General features: G+C 35.5%; 1 protein-coding gene across 2 annotated transcripts in view; it reads right to left on the reverse strand.

The window, feature by feature from the left end:
- Nucleotides 1-12,269, reverse strand: part of LOC126890538 (major facilitator superfamily domain-containing protein 1-like) — a 180,148-nt gene that overhangs the window by 20,190 nt on the left and 147,689 nt on the right. Inside the window, exon 10 of one of the 2 annotated variants that reach the window (XM_050659545.1) lies at nt 9,004-9,102. In XM_050659545.1, coding sequence (XP_050515502.1) covers nt 9,004-9,102 — 99 coding nt within the window. Of the gene's footprint in view, nt 1-8,978; nt 9,103-12,269 lie in introns of both variants that reach the window. The other variant, XM_050659544.1, reaches the window with a different exon arrangement.

Genomic DNA, 12,269 nt, shown 5'->3' on the forward strand with positions numbered 1-12,269 from the left:
TTACTATTATCATCATCATTGGCATCACAGCTTGTTATGGGCAAAAGCCTTCTTCAGAACAATCCTCCAGTCAGCCCTGTGGCAACTCGTCTCCATGCTCTAACTACAGTAGATTTTGAGTCGTCCTCTAGGTTGTCTTGATACCTAAGTCTCGATCTTTCTCTGGCTCGTTGTCCCATCGGCTCTCTTCGGTAAAATATTTTTCTGACTGTTGCATTTTCCTCTCGCCTGATTATATGCCCTATCCATCTAAGGCGTGCTACCTTAATGAATTTTCCAACTTCCTTTCCAACAGGTTCATCGAAACTTCTATACACTTAAAGTTGTAACGTCTGCACCACAAACCTTGCTCTTTAGGAGGAATCACTATAGGAGGTAGAAAAATAAGTAACATACCATCACCATCACCGGACGACCAAGCCGGATAAACAAAGATTTCGTACTTCATCAGAACACCATCTGACAACACCGGAAAAACAAAAATAATGATCGTAGATAGGGCAAATAATAATCTACCCAACATACAGCAAGTGGCGTTTCGAATTAGTAGACAGATTTGTATACTTAGGCTACCTGATAACCAACAATGGCGATAGCTCCTCAGACTTACTTTACTTTTTCGTGTCTGGATCCGACTACAGTTTTTCTGCCCAATATCGGGCTACGTCTACACTCTTTGTATTTGCGAGCCATAAATCATCGAGGGTGCACTGTGATGGGCAAAGTCTGCATGCTCTCAGGTGCTCCACGTTCTGTATTTCCCCGCATTTACAAAGTGCGTCGTTATCTGTCTTGATGCCCCATTTAATAAGGTTCTGTTTTACAGGGGCAACACCTATGCGTATTCGGTTGAGTGTCCGCCAGGTTCTCCAGTCCAGGTTCATTTCATTAGGTCCTTCTGGATGTAGGGGGAACAGTTCGGGTGGTTCGACGCTGACATTTCTCATAAACCTTTTCCTTGATTTAAGTCGGCTAATTCCTGGCGGTTCGTCAAACCCGTATAATTGGTGTCTTTCATCAAAAGTTTGCCTGAACTTCTCCACATATTGTGAGGCGCATCTACGGTCGTCTGGTGATGCGAATCCAGCTGCCCGGTACAGTAATGATAGAGGGGTAGGCTTCATACAACCGGTAATTATTCTACATGTTTCATTTAATGCCGTGGTGACTTGTTAGGCGTGTCTAGATCTACCTCAGACGGGACAAGCATATTCCCCTGTTGAGAAACATAAGGCCTCAGCTGTTGACTTTAAGACCTGGGGGGTTTGCACCCCACTTACTCCCAACAAGTTTCCGGAGAAGGTTGTTTCTCGTAGAAACCTTTTTTCTTGTGCTGTGACAGTGGAATTTATACGTTAGTGACCGGTGTAGTATCACTCCAAGATATTTGGGCCTATCAGTATATTCCAAGCGTTGTCCCTCCCAAGAAACATTCAGTTTTACATGTGCCAGATGGTTGTTGAGGTGGAATGCACATACTTGGGTTTTAGTAGGGTTTTTCTTTAATGAGTTTTGTTTGTAGTAAGTTGACATCATGTTTAAAGCCTCTTCCATTGTCGACTCTACTTGTGTGAGTGTTTCCCCTTTACGGCGATACCAAGGTCGTCAGCGTACACAAAACTCTCAGTCCGAGGGTGCATTGGTTGGTCATTGGTGTAGATGTTAAATAGGGACGGCGCCAGAACGCTTCCTTGAGGTAGGCCATTTTTTTGAGTTCTCCATCTGCTCTTCTTTCCATTTAGCACAACGTAGAAGCGTCTATTACACAACAGTGAGCTAATGATATTTACCAGGTCATAGTCAAGCACAGTGTTATAGATCTTAGTTAGCCAGGTTCTGTGGTTTATCGTATCATAGGCCGCTGTGAGGTCTATCAAGGCTACTCCCACTATCTCCCTCTGCTCTGAAACTAAGCGTAGACTAGCATGATCCGAACGGCAACAGCTAAATTAATTAAAATATAGAATGACCGAACAATAACAAGGAATGCTAAGCTCAGATTGATCAATGCCCTTATTTTTTCCCTTGCTACATATGCAGCTGAAACACGGACCCTCAAAAAAATCGATACAAGTAAAATCGAAGCCTTCGATATATCGGTCTACAGATGATTTCTTCGGTTGTCCTCATAGTCTGGGCAGATTATCGGAGAATAGGGCATTTTTGGGAAAAGTTATTTACTAGCAATTTTATTGCTGGAATCGAATCTTATGGTTGTATATTAATAATATAGGTATGCAAAGTCCGCAGATAGTGTGCTACTTTTTTTATAAACAAAATGGCGCCCGAAAATCGTGTTTTTTTCAATTTTTGCTTTATAACTCTAAAGATTTTAACTTTACACCAAAAACACTTAAATAAAAATTCACCGTAATTAAATTCTGCATAGAGACGTGTTTTTTTCGATTTACTTGGACGAGAATGTTCCCCAAAAATGCGGGTTTTTCAAACAAAATCTTTAATTTTCAACTAAAATTTTAGATAAATAATTGTTTATCAATAATTAAATAACTTGGTAGTATAAAAGCTCTTTTTGTATAGATTATAATTCCAGAAGCCGATGAAAATTGAATGAACAGTTTAGCAACAATTGAATTGTTAATTAAAAATTTACGGTCGCTATAATAACCACAATAATTATGATACGTAAGAATAACTATGATTTTTGTTTAGAAAGACACTACCTATCTAATATACTTTACAGAATTGAAATTGGAGTATTCAAGCGGCCTCAGGAATATTTTAAAATTATTAACAATTTTTTGGCTTATAAACAAATAGAATATCTCGGAAAATATTAAATTAAATTAAATCATGAAAACGGTACTGGAAAAAAAGCTGCAAGGTGCTTCTTTTAAAAGAAAAAACGTTTAATTTTGATAAGTGGTTCCTGAGATACAACCGGTCAAAGTTGACCGACATTTACGGCAAAGATATAAATAATAGGATCATAATTTTCGAACCAACACCTTTTCATTTTTGTCCTCTTTCTCCACACCAATTTTCGTATCTTTAAAATGCTCATATCATATCTTATGATAATAAAATCGATATTACGAGTGAAAATTGCCAAAAATAACAAAATTCCAATCAAAAATTAGGTTGGAGAAAATGTAATCTCAAAGTTCAAAATCGGTATACGTTAAAAAAATGCATTTTCTCGGCTTCCCATGAAGCAATTTTCTTCATTTTTTTGTTTCCAATTAACTCGAGTAGAGCCATCTAACTAACGCATTATTAAATGTCAAAGTTGCTTTTGTTTTGTTGTAATAAATTAATTTATTTATTATAACAAAACTTTTTAATTTGTTTAACTAAAGATTGTTTAAATAATAATACAGCTTTCAAATGAGAATATTTGTTTTTAAAGTTAAAAGGTACACTTGTAGTAAGTTTATCTAAAAAAAGTCTATAACTGGAAAAAATATGTAATTTTCTTTTCTTACAAATGAATTAATATATTATAACAAAACAAAAGCAAGTTTGACATTTAATAATGCTTTAGTTATATGGCTCTACTCGAGGTACTTGGAAACAAAAAAAGAATGAACAAAATTGCTCCATGGGAAGCCGAGAAAATGCATTTTTTTACCGTATACCGATTTTGAACTTTGAGATTACATTTTCTCCAACCTAATTTTTGATTGGAATTTTGCTATTTTTGGCAATTTTCACTCTTAATATCGATAGTTTTTATTATAAGAATATATGTGTTATGGGTATTTCAAAGATATGAAAATTGGTGTGGAGAAAAAAGACAAAAATGAAAAGGTGATGGTTCAAAAATTATGATCCTATTGGTTATATCTTTGCCGGAAATGCCGGTCAACTTTGACCCGGTTGTATCTCAGGAACCACTCATAAAAATTAAACGTTTTTTCTTTTAAAAGAAGCGCCTTGTCGCTTTTTTTCCAATAGGTACCGTTTTCATGATTTAATTTTATTTAATATTTCCCGGGATATTCTATTTGTTTATAAGCCAAAAAATTGTTTATAATTTTAAAATATTCCTGAGGCCGCTTAAATAGTCCAATTTCAATTCTGTAAAGTACACCAGGTAGGTACAGTATCTTTCTATACAAAAATTATAGTTACATATTATTATGTATCATAATTATTGTGGTTATTATAGCGACCGTAAATTTTTAATTAACAATTCAATTGTTGCTAAACTGTTCATTTAATTTCCATCGGCTTTTGGAATTATAATCTATACGCAAAGAGCTTTTATACTACCAAGTTATTTAATTATTGATAAACAATTACTTAATTTTAGTTGAAAATTAAAGATTTATTTGGAAAACCCGCATTTTTCGGGGAAAATTTTCGTCGAAGTGAATCGGAAAAAACAGTCTCTATGCAGAATTTAATTACGGTAAATTTTTATTTGGGTGTTTTTGGTGTAAAGTTAAAATCTTAAGAGTTATAGAGCAAAAATTGAAGAAAAAAAACACGATTTTCGTGCGCCATTTTGATTATAAAAAAAGTAGCACACTATCTGCTGACTTTGGATACCTATATTATTAATATATACAATCATAAGATTCGATTCCAGCAATAAAATTGCTGGTAAATAACTTTTCATTGTATTTTGCTAATTAGCCCAGAGTATCATACATTCATCATACGTTCAATCATCATATGTTCTTGATAATAATTTTTACTAGCCAAAAATATGTAATACCTATGTACGACTTTTTTGATCTTTTTACTACTCTATTTGAGATACATATTTTCAAACATCTACAGTTTGTGTAAATGGTGCAATTCTAGTACACAAGCCTCTATATTTGATCATTAAAAATGAGAAAAAGTCATTATTTTGGTTGCTATATTCTGGTTCTTTCTATTTCTCTTCTATATCGTTGCTGATGAAGCTTTATGAATATCACAACATATTAGCTAGTTTGATCTGGTAATTGTTGGTAATAGTGCGACCAATTATTCACTTAGTGGAAAGATTTTATCAATTTTTTCAAAACTCGCAACCGTCACTACCAAGTATATATTAAAATATCTTATAATAGACGATAATTTTGTCGAAAATAGATAAAAGTCTTCCTTGACCGCAAAGAATAGAATCTCAATCCATTACCCGGTTACTATGTACAGGCCCGGACTGGGCCGCCGGCCCACCGGCCCGCGGGCCGGTGCGCCTTTTGCCTTCGTTAGTATATATCCATTAAAAAAATTAAACAATGAAAAAAATTTTTGTTTCCCTTTACACAAAGACTAGGTGGCAACCATTCCCCTAAAAACTGTTTTTACTTAATGAAGAGACAGAAACTGCTATAGAAACCTATATAATGAAGCCAGTGGGTCCAACAAAGTATAACTTTTACCAGGTATCAGATAATCAAATAGCACAGATACGACGCGCGGCGCCCTCGAAGACCATTTTTACGATTCGGGCGCCTTTCGTAGATATCAATAATTTTCGCTGATTCTGTTATAATAAATAGCTTAGATACGACTCGCGGCGCCCTTGAAGACCATTTTTAGATTCCTTTGCCTTTTGTAGGTATCAATATCCGCTGTCTCTATTATAATAAATAGCTTAGATACGACGCGCGGCGCCATCGAAGATAATTTTTACGATTCGGGCGCCTTTCGTAGGTATCAATTTCCGCTGTTTCTATTATAAAAATGGTCTTCGAGGGAGCTGCGCGTTGCATCTAAGCCATTTAATTATCTAATACTTAATACAAACAGTGTTACATCCCACAATTGACTTATAATAGACAGGTGTAGTTTTCTGCTCTCCATAACTACATTATACATATAGGATTGTTGCCGCCCCCGAATCCTAAATAATGAAGCCATTGGGTGCAACAAAATACAACTTGTCAACTTTTATCAGGTATTAGATTGTTGCGCCCCAGAATCCTACATAATGAAGCCATTAGGTACAACAAAATACAAATTGTCAACTTGTATCAGGTATTAGATAATCAAATGGCTTAGATGCGTCGCGCCGGCGCCCTCGAAGATCAATTTTACGACTCAGGCGCCTTTCGTAGGTATCAATATCCGCTCTTTCTATTATAATGTAAGAGTGTTACATCTCACAATTGGCCTAAAATATATGAGTGCGGTCTTCTGCGCTCCATAACTACATTATATATGTAGGATTGCTGCGCCCTAGAATCCTACATAATGAAGCCCGTGGGCGTAGTAGAAACGCAACTTTGTCAGAATGAGCAAAAAGTGGCCATTTTAATATTTGGTATAGATGTTGTAAGGAATTTGATATGCATCCTTTAAAAATAAGAGCTTGCCGATATTGTAACATCCCATTAATCATTTACATCCCATTTATACTCCGGGCACTGAAGTAAAGCAAAAAGTCGCCTCACTACTGGACTCTCGTGCCTGATGGCCTCCCTTGTCACATCTGTAGCAGGAGTGGCTCTGTTTTCTCCCTTGCAGTCGGTTTTACCATGACCGAACTGTAGGCATCTGAAGCATCGCTGGACATGCAGTCTCTTTATCCTATCTTGCACGAGTTATAGCCAATATGTTCTTTTTCCAGTGCTTTTTTGGCTGCGATGCGCGTCAGTCTGACTGTGACGTTTGTGTTGCCTTATCTATTTTCCCTTATAGAGACGAGTTTGATGTGTTAGATTTTCTGCTGCCGGTATACCTGCGAACGTGTCTCAGGATTTCTTCCTTTTTGACATCACTGTCTATATTAAATATATCCACCTGGTCCTGATAGCCCCCGGACGTTCTCTACTGCGTTTTCCTCCGTGCTGGCCATGCTTATCTTTTTCAGGTGTTCGGCCTGTTCTTTCCATGCCACTTAGAGCATCAGATCCCTGTACCTAATCTTCTTAGCGCTTTTGACACCAATTTGATTCTTCCTCGTGTCTGCACAGCCTTTGTTTAGCTTTAGCAACTCGGCGTAGGATTTTTTACCTCCCTTCACGATCACCTTCTGCATCACCACGTTCATACTCCTCCAGCGCGAGGTCGAGGTCCATACCTATAAAGGTGACTTCGAGGAGCTTCCTGAAATTCCTACCTCTGTAGCCCTCCCATATACTCTTAGGGACGCCTCTCTGGTCTCCAGTGTCTCTATGTCTTACCTCAATAATTTAGAGATAATTGCCAGTAGTCTCTTGTCCCCTTCCATTTCCGTCACCCCTTTCTCTACAGGGATCATGAAAATAGTGTGACGATTTCCCCGGTTCTCTTTTTCTGACTATACCTTGTAATTGTGATCATATAATTAAATGGGAGGTCTCTTGGTCTGTCTTTGTCTCTACTGCACTTACTACCAGTTTCGGTTTTTCCTGGTCACGTCGTTAGACCTTTCCCCTTCACCTAGAAGTCCAGGTTTTAAGACCATTACTAAGTCGCCTGGAGGTTTATTTACTCTTCCCGGTTTGACGACCGTAAAGTAAAGTGATCTTCTTCCTATTCGAATATATAATGTTAATTTTTTCAAAGGCTCTTTCCCTTGAGTTCAGGACCGTTGCGATCATTTGTATCTTTCTTGCACTAAGTTATTCGGGAAAGAACTCTTCGAAGTCCATTTGTGTGGACACGCTTGCCCCCTCTTAGCCGGTCCTTCCTCACCGCTTTTCTCCACTATTATATTTCGGTTCTCAATGCTGCCGAGGGCGACTTCTCTGAAAGTCCCCTTCATGTCTTCGGTGGACAGTGGTCTTCGATAGTTTAAGGACAGCGCGAGACAGTTCTCCAATAGGAAGACGATCAGTGGAAAGACCACGAAAACGATGGAACGATAACTTACTAGAGGCTCATTGAAAAAACAGACAGTCATGTCTATACAAAAAGAAGATGTGTTTGGTGACTCCTTTAAGGTGTTTTACCTCATTCTTGATTTCGACTTTCGATGTTCTGATGGTCGGACATTAGTTTCACTAAATTATTTATAACTCCGCTAAGTTCATTCATTGCTCTTACCATAGCTGTTATTTCGGAACTCTACTCCTTCTCTCTAGATCTTTTCTCCCCAAGTGAGGAGCTCCTTTGCAAGGTTGCCTCCGCTGCAAGCTCCGTCTTATTCAGGTCCCTACCTCTGACCGGAATTCTTCCAACAGATCCCCTTTTTCCGAAGTCTCCTTCCTCTTTTCTTCTTCGCTGAGTACTTTCCCTTTGTTCCCTTCACTACTGATGAACACGATATTATCATCTCATTCATAGCTTGTTCCAGTTTGCATCACCACTGGTGACTCGCTCCATTGTCCCTTCGTTTTGTTTTATTTTTTCCTGCTGGATTAAATACTTATCTATATAGTTCCTATGAGTAGGGGCGAATTATACTGTCCGGCGAGGCAGTGCGCCCTTACCCACGTTAAGGCTTGAATTTCAAATTTCAAAGGGTTTCGTCAATTCTCCGAAAGCTCCGTTTGCGGCTGTCTAATCTAGGTCATTCACCACTCAGGCACGGATCGCCTGACATCGTGTGGTTGCGGATATTTTATCTAGGTTTACTCTTCTATTATATGGAGTGTTAGAGCGCTCTAAAAATTTGAAAAAATTCAAAAAGTGACTTATATTGAACACCAATGATTTTTGTTAACTGTTTTTGAACCAGTAGATTCCTCTGTACAAGCAGTTGAAAAATTACTCAAACTTTTCAAAAATTTGTTTTAAATCTCCAGAGATCACCAAAAAATGTAACGGAGTAAAAGGGATACTGGGAAACTGAAGCTATATTTTTATGGCATCTTAATATAATTTACTATTTCCAATAAAAATAGTAAATTACTTTATGGATTTAAATTAAAATAAACTTAAAAAAAATCACAAGTAATATTTATAGCGTTACTTGAAAATACATGCGTTAGGATTTGAAAAAAGTTTGATGTAAAGAAGGGGGGGGGGGTCTGGCGCCTTTTTTAGGATTTGGGTTGGCGCCTTTTTTATGTGCCAGTCCGGCCCTGACTATGTATACAAACTACTACGACACAAACATAAATAAATTCCCCTTATGCTACTTAACTTACAGGGGCACCAATTCTTGATAAATACCTATTGCGTATATCGAAGTCTGAAGGTTCATGGTGATCTGAGGAATTTGCTGTTGCTTCTGCGTCTGGATCTACCAACTTTTGAGTGTCCCCGTGTATGCTAAAACAAATATACAAAAATAGAATACACAAACTGCAATAAACCTTGGAATTTGTTGTTTTATAAAAAACGATAACTTTTATATCAATATAAACACATGATTATATGGAAAATATTGTTTCAAACACAGTATCATTATTTCTTCTTTTTGTTCTCTCTCTTTTTTTTAATTTTTCGTATAATTATAAGACGTAGAAGCTATGATCTCTAAATATCTCTCTTTATTGTGCTCAAGTTTCCAGTTTTTTTTTACGAAATTCGTGTTATATACTGAAAATGTATTCAAAATTTTGGGATAAAATTATTTATTTATCTAATATTTTAGCATCTGTACCTCGATCTCTCCTGAAGGGAGAAAGAAAACACAATAGATCAGTGAGTGATTGTAGAAGCTACAGAGGAGCAGATGCCTAATAGTGACCTGACCATATTAAATTGACATATTATATTGACAATATAGTTCAATCAACCAAGTTTGAGAACCAAGTCGATTTTCTTGATTATTTCATTCATAGGAGATTCTGACCAATAGAAAGCTACAGAAATCTGAATTAAATCGATAATTTTTGATAATTGCCCGTCGTTAAGTATATTACGTCAGATGCCCTTCGTTGCTACGAAAAAATACATTCGTGACATTAATGACAATTAATGTTTTAAAAATTATAAAAGTGATGACTTTCAATCGTCAAATATTTATAAAAACTTTGTGTTTAATTGTACTAATTTGTACAGTACAACCTCGTTAATCCGGACCTCGTTCATCCGGATGTCCGGATCAATCCGGAATGAAAAAATAATTTTGATAATTGTATGTATGTATGTAATGCGATCACGTTTACGTGATCGTGCCGCATTGAAACGTCACACAAAATTAAAACAAATGAAGATCAATGACTTTTTTGTAAATAAAAACTAATGCTCGCGTAAATCATATTCGCGGTGTGCAAGTACTTGGAAGGGATAAGCGAAACGATCATGCGCGAATAGCGGATCTTTGCAACTTTCTTAAATAATTCATATTGTCAATTGAAATTGTCAAATTGACGTACATTTCATACCTATTGTCATTTAAGAAGAAAAATTATATATTGCTCCACAATATTGATATGATATGCAATTATTATATAAAGGTAAATTTAATTAATTGTATTTTGATTGCAGTACTGCATTTTAATAACTAATTTTATTTACTACATACAATTGTTTACGTTTAGATAACAGAACCTAAATCTTATTTTTTCTTCTTATTATTTTTTTTTGGACTATGGCCTTGACAATTATACATTAACCAGGACCATATGATTGGCCAATATAATCAAAAGTGCGAATTAAAGTGCAAAGCGTAGAAATAGGTGTCGCTTTTCCGAACTTGCACGGTCCCAATAGGGTGTAAATATAGTAAGTTATCATTTCACATGTGGTTTTATTAACCTAATTATATTTCCGGATTATCCGGATTTTCGATTTACCGGATCGCTTCCGGTCCCAGTTAGTCCGGTTAAACGAGGTTGTACTGTACTTACATAAATAAATTACAATAAAATTTTGGTTTTGAACAGTTTTATTCATGAAATAATCGCAACAAATTGCACTCGAACTCTAAAATTAATATAGAATTTTTGCCCCCGTGACACTTTGACATAATTTCACTCGCCTTTGGCTCGTGAAATTAAAACTGTCAAAGTGTCACTCGGGAAAAATTCAATAATTTTAGAGCTCTTGTGCAATTACTACTGACAATTTTAGTAGTAATTATATCCTTTGTCAAAATCTACCCTATGCCGAACTGCGCTTTTCCCCTCGGGGTGAAAACAACCCCATTTAGGAGATTTAAAAAAATTTAATTTTATAGAACAAATTATTAAGAACAAAATTGTAGCTAATAAAGATCAGAGAGATTAGCGTTTGAAAGACCTATGTAAACCCAATAACAACTGAATTATTCATCACTTGAAATGGATAACTTTTAATCTCAAATAACTCGAATGTGGTGCATTTTTTTGGGAAACTTGACAGACATCTTTTAAAGCTCATCAAAAAACCTTTCAAATAAGCTCCGATAAAAGTTTTTTGCATAAGAACTGATTGATATGACGAAAATAAAGTCGCTCTCTGCTTTTTTCTTTTTGAAATGTAAAAATTAAACCCTCGTCGTTACAATCCTAATAGAAATGAATAGCTTCCCACTTGAAATGAACTTTATTTAGGTATAATTGATACGATCCATGTGATTTGACCGGTTTGGAATGCTTAGTTTAGAAAAAATAGTTGATTAAATCGAAAATGACATTATTATAATTAAAAAAAGTGCATTTTTCTTAAATAAATCTAGAAGTATTCATAATATGAAAAAATGTTTCAAATATTAATTGTAGAATTTCTTTTACTGAAAACTTTGATTTTTTGTTTGTTTTTGTATAATGAGTACTTTTAGGTTTATTTAAGAAAAATGCACTTCTTTTTAAATTATAATAATGTCATTTTCGATTTAATAAACTATTTTTTCCAAACTAAGCATTCCAAACCGGTCAAATCACATGGATCGTATCAATTATACCTAAATAAAGTTAATTTCAAGTGCGAAGCTATTCATTTCTATTAGGATTGTAACGACGAGGGTTTAATTTTTACATTTCAAAAAGAAAAAAGCATGGAGCGACTTTATTTTCGTCATAAGTCAGTCAGTTCTTATGCAAAAAACTTATCAGAGCTTATTTGAAAGGTTTTTTAATGAAATTTAAAAGATGTCTCTTAAGTTTTCCCAAAAAATTGCACCACAAACAGTTATTTGAGATTGAAGGTCCTCTACTTCGAGGTTCTTCGAAAATAACCATCCTCTAAAGAGCAATAACTCATTCATTATTGGGTATACCTAGATCTTTCCGACGCGAATCTCTTTGTTTTTTATTATCTACAATTTTGTTCTTATGTATTTTTTCTATAAAATTAAAGTTATTCATGAAAAACGGTTATAAAACGTGAGTTTTTCAATGAAAATGCATAGTTTCAATCGCAAATAACTTGGAAAGTGTCAATTTTGCAAAAAAAATTTTATAAAACAAAATTTACTCAGAATTGGTCACTCTATCGATTTCCATAGTTATTTTGATTTAAAAAATTTCATCCCTTAGATGGGGTTGTTTTCACTCCCAGGGTAAAAGCGC

The sequence above is a fragment of the Diabrotica virgifera genome, chromosome 8 (assembly GCF_917563875.1).
Source record: "Diabrotica virgifera virgifera chromosome 8, PGI_DIABVI_V3a".
Lineage (NCBI taxonomy): Eukaryota > Metazoa > Arthropoda > Insecta > Coleoptera > Chrysomelidae > Diabrotica > Diabrotica virgifera.